Source organism: Heptranchias perlo, chromosome 12 (genome assembly GCF_035084215.1).
Source record: "Heptranchias perlo isolate sHepPer1 chromosome 12, sHepPer1.hap1, whole genome shotgun sequence".
Classification (NCBI taxonomy): Eukaryota; Metazoa; Chordata; class Chondrichthyes; order Hexanchiformes; family Hexanchidae; genus Heptranchias; species Heptranchias perlo.
Window position 1 is genome coordinate 5,962,127 of NC_090336.1, and position 18,070 is coordinate 5,980,196.

General features: G+C 47.3%; 1 protein-coding gene across 1 annotated transcript in view; it reads right to left on the minus strand.

Moving 5' to 3' along the window:
- Positions 1-5,102: 5,102 nt before the first annotated feature.
- The window catches only part of LOC137328125 (low choriolytic enzyme-like), a 193,366-nt gene continuing 180,398 nt past the window's right edge, over positions 5,103-18,070 (minus strand). The window contains exons 13-14 of the mRNA XM_067994304.1: positions 8,998-9,125; positions 5,103-5,203 (exon numbers count right to left, since the gene is read on the minus strand). Coding sequence (XP_067850405.1) covers positions 5,103-5,203; positions 8,998-9,125 — 229 coding nt within the window. The remainder of the gene's footprint in view (positions 5,204-8,997; positions 9,126-18,070) is intronic.

Genomic DNA, 18,070 nt, shown 5'->3' on the forward strand with positions numbered 1-18,070 from the left:
CGTAGTCAATGTCAGTGTGGAACCTGTTAAACCGAGGTTAGTAGTCAAAGTGCGTGGAACAAGCTAAACTGAGGGTAGTAGTCAATGCGAATGTCGAACCTGTTTAACCGAGACTAGTAGTCAATGTGAGTGCAGAACCTGTTAAACCGAGGTTAGTAGTCAATGTGCATGGAACCAGCTAAACCGAGGGTAGCAGTCAATGTGAGTGTGGAACCTGCTGAACAGAGGTTAGTAGTCAATGTGATTGGAACAAGCTAAACCGAGGTTAGCAGTCGATGTGCGTGGAACCAGCTAAACCGAGGGTAGCAGTCGGTTTGCGTGGAACCAGCTAAACCGAGGTTAGTAGTCAATGTAAGTGTAGAACCTGCTAAACTGAGGGTAGTAGTCAATGTGAGTGTGGAACCTGCTAAACCGAGGTTAGTAGAAGCTACAACTCAGGACTACATGCATGCTAAACAGCGGAAGCAACATGTTATAGACAGAGCTAAGTGATTCCACAACCAACGGATCAGATCAAAGCTCTGCAGTGCTGCCACATCCAATTGTGAATGGTGGTGGACAATTAAACAACTAACGGGAGGAGGAGGCTCTGTGAACATCCCCATCCTCAATGATGGCAGAGTCCAGCACGTGAGTGCAAAAGACAAGGCTGTTTGCAACCATCTTCAGCCAGAAGTGCCGAGTGGATGATCCATCTTCGCCTCCTCCCGATATTCCCACCATCACAGAAGCCAGTCTTCAGCCAATTCGATTCACTCCACGTGATATCAAGAAACGACTGAGTGCACTGGATACAGCAAAGGCTATGGGCCCCGACAACATCCCGGCTGTAGTGTGAAGACTTGTGCTCCAGAACTAGCTGCGTCTCTAGCCAAGCTGTTCCAGTACAGCTACAACACTGGCATCTACCCGACAATGTGGATAATTGCCCAGGTATGTCCTGTCCACAAAAAGCAGGACAAATCCAATCCGGCCAATTACTGCCCCATCAGTCTACTCTCAATCATCAGCAAAGTGATGGAAGGTGTCATCGACAGTGCTATCAAGCGGCACTTACTCACCAATAACCTGCTCACCGACGCTCAGTTTGGGTTCCGCCAGGACCACTCGGCTCCAGACCTCATTACAGCCTTGGTCCAAACATGAACAAATTAGCTGAATTCCAGAGGTGAGGTGAGAGTGACTGCCCTTGACATCAAGGCAGCATTTGACTGAGTGTGGCACCAAGGAGCCCTAGTAAAATGGGAATCAGGGGGAAAACTCTCCAGTGGCTGGAGTCATACTTAGCACAAAGGAAGACGGTAATGGTTGTTGGAGGCCAATCATCTCAGCGCCAGGACATTGCTGCAGGAGTTCCTCAGGGCAGTGTCCGAGGCCCAACCATCTTCAGCTGCTTCATCAATGACCTTCTCTCCATCATAAGGTCAGAAATGGGGATGTTCGCTGATGATTGCACAGTGCTCAGTTCCATTCGCAACCCCTCAAATAATTAGGCAGTCCGAGCCCGCATGCAGCAAGACCTGGACAACATCCAGGCTTGGGCTCATAAGTGGCAAGTAACATTCACGCCAGACAAGTGCCAGGCAATGACCATCTCCAACAAGAGAGAGTCTAACCACCTCCCCTTGACATTCAACGGCATTACCATCGCCAAATCCCCCACCATCAACATCCTGGGGATCACCATTGACCAGAAACTTAACTGGACCAGCCATATAAATACTGTGGCTACAAGAGCAGGTCAGAGGCTGGGTATTCTGCGGCGAGTGACTCGCCTCCTGACTCCCCAAAGCCTTTCCACTATCTACGAGGCACAAGTCAGGAGTGTGATTTAATACTCTCCACTTGCCTGGATGAGTGCAGCTCCAACAACACTCAAGAAGCTTGACATCATCCAGGACAAAGCAGCCCGCTTGATTGGCACCCCATCCACCACCCTAAACATTCACTCCCTTCACCACCGGCGCACTGTGGCTGCAGTGTGTACCATTCACAGGATGCACTGCAGGAACTCGCCAAGGCTTCTTCGACAGCACCTCCCAAACCCGCGACCTCTACCATCTAGAAGGACAAGGGCAGCAGGCACATGGGAACAACACCACCTGCACGTTCCCCTCCAAGTCACACACCATCCCAACTTGGAAATATATCGCCATTCCTTCATCATCACTGGGTCAAAATCCTGGAACTCCCTACCTAACAGCACTGTGGGAGAACCTTCACTACACGGACTGCAGCGGTTCAAGAAGGCAGCTCACCACCACCTTCTCAAGGGCAATTGGGGATGGGCAATAAATGCCGGCCTCGCCAGCGACGCCCACATCCCATGAACGAATAAAAATAAAGTAGTAAATGTGCGTGGAACCAGCTATACCGTGGGTAGTAGTCAATGTGCATGGAACCTGCTAAAACGAGGGTAGTAGGCAATGTGAGTGTAGAACTTGTTAACTGTGGGTAGTAGTCAATGTGAATGTGGAACCTGCTAAACCAAGGTTAGGCGTCAATGTGCGTGTAGAACCTGTTAAACAGAGGTTAGTAGTCAATGTGCATGGAACCAGCTAAACCGAGGTTAGTAGTCAATGTGTGTAGAACCTGCTAAACCGAGGTTAGTAGTCAATGTGTGTAGAACCTGCTAAACCGAGGTTAGTTGTCAATGTGTGAAGAACCAGTTGAACCGAGGTTAGTAGTCAATGTGAGTGTGGAACCTGCTAAACTGAGGTTAGTAGTCAATGTGAGTGTGGAACCTGCTAAACTGAGGTTAGTAGTCAATGTGCTTGGAACCAGCTAAACCGAGGTTAGTAGTCAATGTGTATGGAACCAGCTAAACTGACATTAGTAGTCAATGTGTATGGAACCAGCTAAACTGAGATTAGTAGTTAATTTGTATGGAACCAGCTAAACCGAGGTTAGTAGTCAATGTGTATGGAACCAGCTAAACCGAGGTTAGTAGTCAATGTGTATGGAACCAGCTAAACCGAGTGTAGCAGTCAATGTGCGTGGAACCAGCTAAACTGAGATTAGTAGTCAATGTGCGAGGAATAAGCTAAATCGAGGGTAGTTGTCAATATGAGTGTAGAACCAGCTAAACTGAGGGTAGTAGTCAATGTGAGTGAACAACCTGTTAAATCGTGGTTACTAGTCAATGTGCATGGAGCCAGCTAAACCAAGGTTAGCAGTCAACATGAGTGTGGAACCTGCTAAACCGAGGTTAGTCATCAATGCGCTTGGAACCAGCTAAACTGAGGTTAGCAGTCGATGTGCGTGGAATAAGCTAAACCGGGGATAGTAGTCAATGTGAGTGTGGAACCTGCTAAACTGAGGCTAGTAGTCAATGTGCGTGGAACCAGCTAAACCGAGGGTAGTGATCAATGTGCATGGAACCTGCTAAAACAAGGGTAGTAGTGAATGTGCACGGAACAAGCTAAACTGAAGGTAGTAATCAATGTGAGTGTAGAACCAGTTAAACCGAGGGTAGTAGTCAATGTGAGTGTGGAACCTGCCAAAATGTGGGCTGTAGTCAATGTGAGTGTGGAACCTGATAAACCGAGGTTAGTCGTCAATGTGCGTGTAGAGCCTGTGAAAACGAGGTTTGTAGTTAATGTGCATGGAACCAGCTAAACCGAGGTTAACAGTCAATGTGCGTGTAGAACCTGTTAAACCGAGGGTAGCAGTCAATGTGTGTAGAAGCTGTTAAACTGAGGTTAGTAGTCAATGTGTGTAGAAGCTGTTAAACTGAGGTTAGTAGTCAATGTGTGTAGAAGTTGTTAAACTGAGGTTAGTAGTCAATGTTCGTGGAACCATCTAAACCGAAGTTAGTAGTCAATGTGCATGGTACCAGCTAAACCGAGGGTAGCAGTCAATGTGAATAGAATCAGCTAAATGGAGGACAGTTCTCAATGTGTTTAGAACCTGTTAAACCGAGGGTAGCAGTCAATTTGTGAGTGGAACCTGCTAAACCGAGGTTAGTAGTCAATTTGTGAGTGGAACCTGCTAAACCGAGGGTAATAGTCAATTTGTGAGTGGAACCTGCTAAACCGAGGTTAGTAGTCAATTTGTGAGTGGAACCTGCTAAACCGAGGTTAGTAGTCAATTTGTGAGTGGAACCTGCTAAACCGAGGGTAGTAGTCAATTTGTCAGTGGAACCAGCTAAACCGAGGGTAGTAGTCAATTTGTCAGTGGAACCAGCTAAACCGAGGGTAGTAGTCAATTTGTCAGTGGAACCAGCTAAACCGAGGGTAGTAGTCAATTTGTCAGTGGAACCTGCTAAACCGTGGGTCGTAGTCAATGTGAGTGGAACCTGCTAAACCGAGGTTAGTAGTCAATGTGAGTGGAACCTGCTAAACCGAGGGTAGTAGTCAATGTGAGTGGAACCTGCTAAACCGAGGTTAGTAGTCAATGTGAGTGGAACCTGCTAAACCGAGGGTAGTAGTCAATGTGAGTGGAACCTGCTAAACCGAGGTTAGTAGTCAATGTGAGTGGAACCTGTTAAACCGAGGGTAGCAGTCAATGTGTGTAGAAGCTGTTAAACTGAGGTTAGTAGTCAATGTGTGTAGAAGCTGTTAAACTGAGGTTAGTAGTCAATGTGCGAGGAATAAGCTAAATCGAGGGTAGTTGTCAATATGAGTGTAGAACCAGCTAAACCGAGGGTAGTAGTCAATGTGAGTGAACAACCTGTTAAATCGTGGTTACTAGTCAATGTGCATGGAGCCAGCTAAACCAAGGTTAGCAGTCAACATGAGTGTGGAACCTGCTAAACCGAGGTTAGTCATCAATGCGCTTGGAACCAGCTAAACTGAGGTTAGCAGTCGATGTGCGTGGAATAAGCTAAACCGGGGATAGTAGTCAATGTGAGTGTGGAACCTGCTAAACTGAGGCTAGTAGTCAATGTGCGTGGAACCAGCTAAACCGAGGGTAGTGATCAATGTGCATGGAACCTGCTAAAACAAGGGTAGTAGTGAATGTGCACGGAACAAGCTAAACTGAAGGTAGTAATCAATGTGAGTGTAGAACCAGTTAAACCGAGGGTAGTAGTCAATGTGAGTGTGGAACCTGCCAAAATGTGGGCTGTAGTCAATGTGAGTGTGGAACCTGATAAACCGAGGTTAGTCGTCAATGTGCGTGTAGAGCCTGTGAAAACGAGGTTTGTAGTTAATGTGCATGGAACCAGCTAAACCGAGGTTAACAGTCAATGTGCGTGTAGAACCTGTTAAACCGAGGGTAGCAGTCAATGTGTGTAGAAGCTGTTAAACTGAGGTTAGTAGTCAATGTGTGTAGAAGCTGTTAAACTGAGGTTAGTAGTCAATGTGTGTAGAAGTTGTTAAACTGAGGTTAGTAGTCAATGTTCGTGGAACCATCTAAACCGAAGTTAGTAGTCAATGTGCATGGTACCAGCTAAACCGAGGGTAGCAGTCAATGTGAATAGAATCAGCTAAATGGAGGACAGTTCTCAATGTGTTTAGAACCTGTTAAACCGAGGGTAGCAGTCAATTTGTGAGTGGAACCTGCTAAACCGAGGTTAGTAGTCAATTTGTGAGTGGAACCTGCTAAACCGAGGGTAATAGTCAATTTGTGAGTGGAACCTGCTAAACCGAGGTTAGTAGTCAATTTGTGAGTGGAACCTGCTAAACCGAGGGTAGTAGTCAATTTGTCAGTGGAACCAGCTAAACCGAGGGTAGTAGTCAATTTGTCAGTGGAACCAGCTAAACCGAGGGTAGTAGTCAATTTGTCAGTGGAACCAGCTAAACCGAGGGTAGTAGTCAATTTGTCAGTGGAACCTGCTAAACCGAGGTTAGTAGTCAATGTGAGTGGAACCTGCTAAACCGAGGGTAGTAGTCAATGTGAGTGGAACCTGCTAAACCGAGGTTAGTAGTCAATGTGAGTGGAACCTGCTAAACCGAGGGTAGTAGTCAATTTGTCAGTGGAACCAGCTAAACCGAGGGTAGTAGTCAATTTGTGAGTGGAACCTGCTAAACCGAGGGTAGTAGTCAATTTGTCAGTGGAACCAGCTAAACCGAGGGTAGTAGTCAATTTGTCAGTGGAACCAGCTAAACCGAGGGTAGTAGTCAATTTGTCAGTGGAACCAGCTAAACCGAGGGTAGTAGTCAATTTGTCAGTGGAACCTGCTAAACCGAGGTTAGTAGTCAATTTGTGAGTGGAACCTGCTAAACCGAGGGTAATAGTCAATTTGTGAGTGGAACCTGCTAAACCGAGGTTAGTAGTCAATTTGTGAGTGGAACCTGCTAAACCGAGGGTAGTAGTCAATTTGTCAGTGGAACCAGCTAAACCGAGGGTAGTAGTCAATTTGTCAGTGGAACCAGCTAAACCGAGGGTAGTAGTCAATTTGTCAGTGGAACCAGCTAAACCGAGGGTAGTAGTCAATTTGTCAGTGGAACCTGCTAAACCGAGGTTAGTAGTCAATGTGAGTGGAACCTGCTAAACCGAGGTTAGTAGTCAATGTGAGTGGAACCTGCTAAACCGAGGTTAGTAGTCAATGTGAGTGGAACCTGCTAAACCGAGGGTAGTAGTCAATGTGAGTGGAACCTGCTAAACCGAGGTTAGTAGTCAATGTGAGTGGAACCTGCTAAACCGAGGGTAGTAGTCAATGTGAGTGTGCAATGACTTCTCTTCCTGATCCCGCACCATTACCTCTGCAGTCGCCCAAGGATCTATTTTTGGCCCCCTTCTATTTCTCATTTACACGCTGCCCCTTGCGACATCAACTGAAAACACGTCAGATTCTACATGTACTCTGACAACACTCAGCTCTACCTCGCAACCACCTCCCTCGACCCTCTCCGCTGTCTCTCATTTGTAACATTGCTTGACCGACATCCAGTACTGAATGAGCAAAACTTTCCCCCATCTAAATATTGGGAAGACTGAAACCATTGTCATTGGCCCCGCGCAAACTCCGTTCCCTAGCCACCGATTCCATCGCTCTCCCTGGCCACTGTCTGAGCTTGAACCAGAGCGTTCTCAACATTGGCGTCCTATTTGACCCTGAGATGAGCTTCCGACCACATATCCGCTCTATCACCAAGACTGCCTACTTCCATCTCCATAGGGCAGCACTTCTTAAAGGGCTGCTGATCCAAGTTGAAGCAAGCTCATCTTGTAGCCTGCTGGAAATCTGCAGTCAAGAAACTGGAGATGGAATGGGAGGATGGAGGTAGAACTGTCCCATTTGATGAAGACAACTTAGACATTCTCCTGGGAGAGGTGCAGAAGAAGGTAGGCACACTTGTGATTGAGGGGAAGCCTTCTGAACACTGCAATGTGCAGCAAGCATGGTAGCAGATGGCACACTGGGTCAACACTGTCCCATGTGCGTATATCTTGGTCCCAGATGAATAAAAACAATTCTCTCACCTGCGGAAGAGTGCAAAGTTAAGCCTGGCACTTGTTTGATATATTTGTGCACATTTTGATCTGACAAATATATCAAATGGCGGCTTGGATTTTTCTTATTCGTTCATGGGATGTGGGCGTCGCTGGCGAGGCCGGCATTTATTGCCCATCCCTAATTGCCCTTGAGAAGGTGGTGGTGAGCCGCCTTCTTGAACCGCTGCAGTCCGTGTGGTGAAGGTTCTCCCACAGTGCTATTAGGAAGGGAGTTCCAGGATTTTGACCCAGCGACGATGAAGGAACGGCGATATATTTCCAAGTCGGGATGGTGTGTGACTTGGAGGGGAACGTGCAGGTGGTGTTGTTCCCATGTGCCTGCTGCTCTTGTCCTTCCAGGTGGTAGAGGTCGCGGGTTTGGGAGGTGCTGTCGAAGAAGCCTTGGCGAGTTGCTGCAGTGCATCCTGTGGATGGTACACACTGCAGCCACTGTTCGCCGGTGGTGAAGGGAGTGATGGTGGTGGACGGGGTGCCAATCAAGCGGGCTGCTTTGTCCTGGATGGTGTCGAGCTTCAAATGCATAGAAATGTAATGCTGTGGTCAGCTTCACAGCCTGTGCTTGTGGTGTAATTTTTGAGGAGAAGATGATATAACTTGATCACAGCCTTCCACATGAGTTATAGACTACGTGGGTAAGTCCACATACCCAAGTAGTTGTGACTGGATCTAACCATGCAGCTGTTGGGACAAGGGGAAGTAGATACCAATTGTCTCATGTGCAACTACACCTTCCTTTGTTCCCTCTGCATAAACACCTTTTCCTCTTCCAAATCTAGGATTCCCAGCAGAATGCCTAAAGGAATTTCTATGCTGAAAAATTTGTTGTTGCCAGTTAAATAGCAGCTATTGTGGCAAAAGATTATGCAAACAATAATCCTGAAATCCAAGAAGAACAGCACCAAGCACCAGCAGTAAGTAATGTACCAAGTACAATGCAGAAACAGATATCTAAAAATACAATATAATCCCAGAACTTCGGATAAACAGAACTCAACGATTGAAAATTTGATATGTATCTGGAGACTTTGCAAGACGTATGCCAGAGCCTCATTAGAGTTCCTAATTTAATGAGATCCCATTTAACCACAGAAACATCTATGCCATTATAACTCTGAACTAGGTTATGCTATACTGAATTGAACCTAGCTAATCCTGTGTTACAGTAATTCCAAAACTAAATTATTGTTCTGTTTGCGCTGATTACAACGATAATCGTGCTACCCTTGACTATGTAGAAGTAATGAAATAAAGTAATTGCTAGTTGCACATCAAATTGAGTCTTGTGCATAGTTCCTGCTAATGATTGAGCTGTGGGTGGATCTCTAGAGCTGGTTTATAAAGGATGGTTGACTCAATGGTAAATTGGACATCATAAATATAAACCATATAAAATAAACCTAAATTCCAGTTCTTTATTTCTACATGGCCTTGAATAAGATCAACAATTCATTGAGTAGGAAATTCTGGTAACTGAACGTACGTTTTGCTACTCACTGGGACCAATCTGTTTTATTTTATGATTAGTCACAAAATTCTGTCTATCGGTTCAACATGTTCATTAAATTCACACAAAACAAGTAAAAATTTTACACTTACTGCATTTATACAACTTGTTAACCTTCAAAGCGTCAAGGGAGGACATCCCAAAACGTTGCCCAATAGGCACGTTTGGATTTGGTTTGGGCACAATGGTGGTGCTTCTGCCATCTTTAGAAAAAGAAAATCTGCAATTAAAAAAATAAATATTTTAACTCCTGCTCGGGATTTAACTTTCAGATTTAATGCTTAACAATCAAATTCTGCATTTGCTTGGGAAACAGACAGTTTGTTACTCAACTTGATAGAGCCTTGCAAAAAAATGAAGAACTCCAGTCTAATCAACCTCAACCAGACCGGAAGACAGATTCTGGGCATATTTAAGGAAATTCCTTTCTTACTTGTGGCATAGGTAGATTGGCACCTACCAGATAGGAAAGTCATAGGGGAAGGATTTCAAAGAATTTCAACTATTTTCATTGGTAATAGTCAATTGGAAATAGATGGGTGGGAGTACAGAGTTTTTTTTAACAGCAGTATGATTAACTGGAGAATTATTTCAAGTAGAGTTACAGGTGAGGTGCCTGAAGATTGGAGGGTAGCAAATGTTGTGCCTTTGTTTAAGAAGGGCGGCAGGGAAAAGCCTGGGAACTACAGACCAGTGAGCCTGACATCTGTAGTGGGTTAGTTGTTAGAGGGTATTCTGAGAGACAGGATCTACGGGTATTTGGAGAGGCAGGGACTGATTAGGAAGTCAGCATGGTTTTGTGAGAGGAAAATCATGTCTCACGAATTTGATTGAGTTTTTTGAAGGGGTAACCAAGAAGATAGATGAGGGCTGTGCAGTAGATGTGGTCTACATGAACTTTAGCAAAGCCTTTGACAAGGTACCGCATGGTAGGTTGTTATGTAAGGTTAAATCTCACGGGATCCAAGGTGAGGTAGCCAATTGGATACAAAATTGGCTTGACGACAGAAGACAGAGGGTGGTTGTAGAGGATTGTTTTTCAGACTGGAGGCCTGTGACCAGCGGTGTGCCTCAGGGATCGGTGCTGGGTCCGCTGTTATTTGTTATTTATATTAATGATTTGGATGGGAATTTAGGAGGAATGGTTAGTAAGTTTGCAGATGACACCAAGATTGGTGGCATTGTGGACAGTGAAGAAGGTTATCTAGGATTGCAACGGGATCTTGATAAATTGGGCCAGTGGGCCGATGAATGGCAGATGGAGTTTAATTTAGATAAATGTGAGGTGATGCATTTTGGTAGATCAAATCAGACCAGGACCTACTCTGTTAATGGTAGGGCGTTGGGGAGAGTTATAGAACAAAGAGATCTAGGAGTACAGGTTCATAGCTCCTTGAAAGTGGAGTCACAGGTGGATAGGGTGGTGAAGAAGGCATTCGGCATGCTTGGTTTCATTGGTCAGAACATTGAATACAGGAGTTGGGGTGTCTTGTTGAAGTTGTACAAGACATTAGTAAGGCCACACTTGGAATACTGTGTACAGTTCTGGTCACCCTACTATAGAAAGGATATTATTAAACTAGAAAGAGTGCAGAAAAGATTTACTAGGATGCTACCGGGACTTGATGGTTTGACTTATAGGGAGAGGTTAGATAGACTGGGACTTTTTTCCCTGGAGAGTAGGAGATTAAGGGGTGATCTTATAGAAGTCTATAAAATAATGAGGGGCATAGATAAGGTAGATAGTCAAAATCTTTTCCCAAAGGTAGGGGAGTCTATAACGAGGGGACATAGATTTAAGGTGAGAGGGGAGAGATACAAACGGGTCCAGAGGGGCAATTTTTTCACTCAAAGGGTGGTGGGTGTCTGGAACGAGCTGCCAGAGGCAGTAGTAGAGGCGGGTACAATTTTGTCTTTTAAAAAGCATTTGGACAGTTACATGGGTAAGATGGGTATAGAGGGATATGGGCCAAGTGCAGGCAATTGGGACTAGCTTAGTGGTATAAACTGGGCGACATGGACATGTTGGGCCGAAGGGCCTGTTTCCATGTTGTAAACTTCTACGATTCTATGATTCTAGAGGTAGAATAAGGGGACATAGGTGCAAAAGGCAAGTTCTGGACTGATGTCAGGAAGGATTTCTTCACACAGAATGATTAGTATGACAATGGTCTTCAAGGGTAGGATGATGGAGGCAAAAACTCTGGAACTGCTCAAGAAGTGGTTAGATGCAGTGATGGCCAGATGGCTAAATGATGTCCTTTATCTGTACTTATCTCTGTGATCTCTGTAAATTCAAATCTACTGCCATTGTGTTAATGCCATATTTCTCATTTTCAGTTTGGCACTATATCTGCCATCAGTAAATTTCAGCAATAAATCAAACCCAAGATGAAAAGAAGCCAAATAGTTAACTTATTTTCAGTTTAGGTTTGATTTATTGCTGAAACTTAATGCGAGATGTAAATCTTTTGTCCTTTCTAATTGTCTCCAGCAAACATATCTGTAACTCAATCACGCCCACACCCTCACCTCCACCTTTGATGCCCTTGTCCCCATTAAAACCATTACTTTCTCTCATGTTGGTTGTTCCCCCGATACGACCCTCATCTGTACTCCCTTAAGTCCAAGGGACGCTGACTTGCAAGTTTATGGCGGACAACTGGTTTAGCCATTTATCGCCAGATCTGGTTGGACCACAGTTTCTCTCCTATCTCCCCTCATGCCGTCTGAGCTCATCTTGTCCATGAGACCCACCTCCTGCTCCCTCGACCCTATTCCCACTAAACTGCTGACCACCCGACTTCCCTTACTAGCCCCCATGTTAGCTGACATTGTTAATGATTCCCTCTCCTCAGGTACTGTCCGCCTCCCCTTCAAATCTGCCGTCACCACCCCCCTCCTCAAAAATCCCACCCTTAACCCCTTTCCTTGCAAACTACCACCCCATCTCCGATCTCCCTTTCCTCTCCAAACTCCTTGAACATGTTGTCGCTTCCCAAATCTGTGCCCATCTTTCCTGCAACTCCACATTTGAACCCCTCCAAACAAGTTTCCGCCCCTGCCACAGTACTGAAATTGCCCTTTTCAAAGTTCAAAGTCACAAATGCCATCCTATGTGACTGTGACCGTGGTAAACTATCCACCCTCATCCTTCTCAATCTGTCTGCAGTCTTTGACATGGTTGACCACGCCATCCTCCTCCAACGCCTCTCTTCTGTCATCCAGGTGGGTGGAACTGCGCTCTGCTGGATCCATTACTATCTATCTAGTCATAGCCAAAGAATCACCTGCAATGGTTTCTTTTCCCGTACCTCTGGAGCCCCCTTCCTTTTTCTCATCTACATGCTGCCCCTCGGTGACATCAACCAAAAACACAAGGTCAGGTTCCACAAGTACGCTGTCGACTCCCAGCTCTACGTCACCACCACCTCTCTCGATCCTTCCATAGCCTCTAATTTGTCACGCTACTTGTCTGACATCCAGTACTGGATAAGCAAAAATTTCCTCCAACTAAATATTGGGAAGACCGAAGCCATTGTCTGTGGTCCCCGCCACAAATCTGTTCCCAGCCACTGACTCCATCTGTCTCCCTGGCCATTGTCTGAGGCTGAACCAGACCGTTCGTAAACTTGGCGTTCTGTTTGACCCTGAGATGAGCTTCCGACCACATATCCACTCCATCACCAAGACCGCCTACTTCCACTTCCGTAACATCGCCCGTCTCTACCCCTGCCTCAGCATATTTTCTGCTGAAATCCTCATCCATGCCGTTGTTATCTCTAGACTATTCCAATGCTGTCCCCATCTTCCACCTTCTGTATACTTGAGCTCATCCAAAACTATGCAGCCCATATCCTAACTCGCACCAAGGCCCATTCACCCATCACCCTTGTGCTGACTGACCTACATTGGCTCCCGGTCTGCCTTAATTTTAAAATTCTCATCCTTGTTTTCAACTACCTTCATGGCTTTGCCCCTCCCTATCTCTGTAACCTCCTCCAGTCCTCCAACCCTCCGAGATCTCTGCACTCCTCCAATTCTTGCCTCTTGTGCATCCCCAATTTTAATCGCTCCACCATTGGCGACCGTGCCTTCAGCTGCCTAGGACCTAAGCTCTGGAATTCCCTCCCAAAACCTCTCCGCCTCTGTACCTCTCTCTCCTCCTTTAAGATACTTCTTAAAACCTACCTCTTTGACCAAGCTTTTGGTCACTTGTCCTAATATTTCTTTTTGTGGCTTTTGATAATGCTCCTCTGAAGCACCTTGGAACATTTTACTACGTTAAAGGCACTATATAAATGCAAGTTATTATTGTTGTTGTAGGGAAAGGACGCAACAGAATAAAGGGTAAATTTCAGAGAATCTAAAGTTGATTTGGTATTGATGAGGCATTAACATATAAAGAATGACTGATTCTTCTCAGTCATTAAATTTTCACTCATGTATGTACCCCATCACCCCAAAAGAAGAAAATCATCTGGAGAACTGGCCTTTAAGGAAATCAAAAATTGAGTAGGCATCTGATTTTCCCTGACTTTGTTGTATGTAAAAGCTTCACTCTTGGCGGTATCCTCAGTTCCATTACCCATCTGTCTATTATATATTAAATTTAGTTTGTGGGGCGAGTATTTCCTCAAAAAGATTTAATGTGTATCATGTTTCTCTGGGAAATCCCATTATAATACACCTAGTACAATTTCAAAATTTGCGAACGACGCTACATTAGGGGGTGTAGTTAATACCGAAGAAGAATACGACAAAATCCAAGAAGGCATTAATAAACTTGCAGAATGGGTGTGTAATTGGCAAATGAATTTCAATATAAACAGGTGTGAGGTTGTGCATTTTTGGTAGGAAGAATAAGGACGCCACATCCTGCTTGGATAATAAGGGGGAAAAATTGAATAAGGGTCCGTTCTGGGCCATGGCGATACCACCCCGCGCCCGACAAACCCTACGCAGGCTGCACGTGAACTTCGTGCTACTAGATACTTACCATGAAATCTCTGTGCAGCAAGCGTAGCCCTCGCTGCTGAGAGGCTGCACGGAGAATGAGGAAGTTGGAAATGGGGCATGCACAGCGCACGTCATCAGCAGCCTGCACTACTTAAAGGTGCAGGCACATTTCCAATGGCAGATACACAGCCAAGGAGAAGGGAGAATGGCATCGCAAGTAGCTGCACCAGCAAGAGAGCGGGCACCAAGATTCTTGGACGATGCTCTGGAGGCCCTGGTGGAAGGCGTGGACCAAAGGAGGGCAGGCATGTACCCACAGGGTGGCCGGAGACCCTCTAGACTACAGCTGTGTAGGCATTGGCAGGCTGTGGCGCAGGAGGTGAATGCCAGGAGCAATGGACCACGCACGTGGGTACAGTGCTGGAAGAAATTTAATGATTTGACACGAGTGGTCAAGGTGAGTGAATGCAAGTGTCAAGTGACACATCCTACCAACTGCACCAATACTCCATGCACGACACGTCCCGACACCCACCCACCCACCAACAAACACTGCCCAGACATAGGCAATGCTGCATCTCACCCGCACATAGTACCACACTTGCAGGCTACACAACCACCACTCACAAGTCACACAAACTGGCAGCTATTCGACCATGACAGGCACATCACCCACACACCTTGCAGGACACTCACTGACACACTGTCCTCTGTCTTGCAGGAGAAGGTGGCGTATAACACCCGGCAGCAGGAGGGACCTTAGGCTGGACAGGCACGTCTGCACGTCCTCACCCCCCTAGAGGAGACGGTGCTGCGGATCATTAGGCGAGCCGTCGCTGCAGCCGTCACAACGTGCCGCGCTGCAGGTCCTGGTCAAGGGGGTCTCTGCATATCTAATGATCCTTCTCCTTTTCCACATCTCCCTCCTCCCATAATCTTTTCTGACTCATGTGCTGCACATGCTGTCAGCACACACCTCTTACTTGCTCCTCTCCCCACTCCACAACTCAACTTGGTTCCCTTTATTATTGTAGATACCCAAGAACATGTGATGGCACCCGAGGAGGAGGTGGAGGAGGAGGACACTGAAGCCACACCGTCACTCGATCACTTGCTTCCACCAGCTCAGAGACTGACACTGCGCGTCCTTTAGAGGCTAGGTTAGAGGAGGGATCTGCACGTGGTGAGACACCAGGCACAAGTGCGCAGGAGCCGGGGCGGGGGGGAACGGATACCACAGGTGCCAGCTCGGCGGAGGGTGAGGTCGCTCACTAGTTCTGCTGCAGAGGAATCAGATGAGGACTTCGATGGGCCAAGCTACAGAAGATGGCTGTTGGGCGTACACCAACAAATGCTTGGGGCACTGGAATGCCTGCCAGAAAGCCTGCGCATAATGAGAAGGGGCATGGAGGAGTTCAGCTCCAACTTGACGCAGGGCTTTGCGCAGAGCTTGAAGCCCTTTACAACATGGAACGGGTGGTCATCTCCATCAGCGCACCTGTGGAACCCACCATGGTGCAGCATCTGATGACTGATGTCACAGCATCCATTGCAGCACAAACATCTGCCATCCAAGGTCTGACAGCTCAGACTGCTGCAATCGTGGCTCTGGGGACCACTGTAGAACGAGGCTTCCAGGGCATCACAGCACTCCAGCAATCCGTTCTCCAGCCGATCACCAGGATTGCTGAGGCGCCGCCCTGGGAGTGGTAGTGATGTCATGGCAGTCGGACCTGCTGTCCTCTCTGAGGACGACAGCATTCCTGCTCCCACCCCTGCTGCTCCGCCAGTGCCCCTGTTGTTGCCTCTCGGCCAGCCAGGTCAGACTGCTGCGGCCCATGCTGAGATGGTGCAGTCTGAAGCCGGGCCCTCCAGGCCCAGAGGTGCTCGAGGTCGTCCTCCAAGGCCACCTGGACGTTCCTCCATTGAAAGCCAGCAGCCTTCCACCACCCATGCTCCAGCCACTGGGCAAGCACCTCGTAAGAGCATTAGCATAGGTAAAGGCACACGAACAACAGGCACTAAGGGAATGCACAAGGGTGAATAGTTCTGTTATGTTTGCATAATTTCATTTATTAATCCATTAATGAGAGTTTAATTTTGCATTTGGTGGTGTTTTTTATTCATGCATTGAGCTGAGAGGGACACCAATGTATAATCTGATGGAGGGCGATTTGATTGTCTTGTGGGAAGGGAAAGGTGGGGAATGTTGGACTCTTGGTGAGTTGGGAGATGTAGTTCCAATTATTGATACCAGGCACGGATCAGGGGAGCACACAGAGCCCTTGCAGACAAGGCACGTGGATCCTGTTGCATCCTTGCGTCTTCCTCCACCGCCTCCACCTGCTCCTCCTCAGCCTCTTCCTCCTCCTGCACCTCCACCTCTTCCTCCTCCACCTCTGGCTCAGGATCTTCTGCAGTCATTGGTGGCAAAGGCTGGTCCCTCATGATGGCGAGGTTGTGCAGCATGCAGCAGACCACCACGAGTCTGCCCACCCACTCAGGGGAGTACTGCAGGGCTGCTCCAGATCGGTCTAAGCAGCGGAAGCGTTGTTTGAGGAGGCCTATGGTGTGCTCCACGATGTTGCGTGTGGCAGCATGGCTGTCATTATAGGCCTGCTGTGCACGTGTGCGTGGATTCCTGACCGGTGTCATGAGCCACGTCGTGAGGGGATAGCCCTTGTCGCCCAGTAGCCAGCCTTTGACTTGCCGAGTCGGATGAAAGATAGCTGACACGTTGGACTGCCGCATGACGAAGGCATCGTGACTGCTCCCAGGGTAGCGGGCATCAGCCTCCATGATGCGATGCGTATGGTCGCACACCAGCTGCACGTTGAGGGAGTGGAAGCCCTATCGGTTGACGAAGACGGCCGAGTTGATGTGCGGGGCACGCAGGGCAATATGTGTGTAGTCAATGGCACCCTGCACCATGGGGAAGCCAGCAATGCGAGTGAACCCCAGTGCTCGTTCGTTCTGCTTGTCTCTGTGGAGAGGAAAGGTGATGAACCTGTTCCTCATGTGGTACAGTGTGTCTGTGACCTCCCTTATGCAGCAGTGCACTGCATACTGCGAGATGTTCACATGTCACCAGCAGAGGCCTGAAATACTCCTGAGCCATAGAAATTCAGCACCACAGTGACCTTTACAGCCACAGGCAATGCTGTTCTCGCTCTGCTCTGAGGCTGCAGTTGTGGCTGCACCAGTTGACAGATCTCGGTCACGACTTCCTTGGTGAACCTCAGGCGTTGGATGTAATCCTCCTCGGTCATGTTGAGGTAAGAGAATTGATCCCGGAAGGCCCTCATTGGGTAGGGCCTCCTGCTCAGTGCCCTGTACCTCCTCATCCTCCGTCTCCTCGCAGCTTGACCTGCTGGACGTGGCCTCTCTGCATGCTCCCAGTCATGCTCAATGCCCAACGGGAGCCCTGGCAGACCACCCATGGTTGGCAGGAATGTTGCTCTACCAGGGTTCTAACCTTCCGACCCATAAGCCAATACCTGCCAAAGCACTCTCAAAAGTAGTGTAGGAACTCTCAATAAGAATAGGGAGCTACAAAAAACACTTCCTTCTCCTCTAGCAGCCACCTGGATGGCCCTTTAAATAGCACTGGTAAGGGGTCCTTCAGGCACTGTAAGAAACATTTAGATGGTCGGGGATAAGACTGTGCGTTGAGTTGAGCATTAAGATCCAAAATTGTGTGTATCACTTTAAATCAGCGTTGCACACTGATTGCAGCCATTTTCTCCCTACTTTACATGCTTCCAGCGTCTGGTATAGCGCATGCGCTAACTCCTATACCAAGATGGCATTCGGCATACGTCACGCAGGAAACGCCATCTTGGATGTCGGAGAGGCCGTGTAGCGCCGAAACAACGGGCACTACAAGGCCAAATGTAGTGCCCACAGAGTCTAAATGGTATTGAGGAACAAAGGGACCTGGGGGCACAGATACACGAATTACTAAAAGTAGTGATGCAGGTTAATAAGGCCATAAAAAAGGCAGATCAAGCACTGAGGTTCATTTCTAGAGGGATAGAATTGAAAAGCAGAGATGTTATGTTAAACTTGTATGGCACCTTGGTTAGGCCACACTTGGCATACTGTGCACAGTTCTGGTCTCCATATTATAAAAAGAATGTAGAGGCATTGGAGGAGGTGCAAAAAAGATTCACAAGGATGATACCAGAACTGAGAGGATATGCTTAT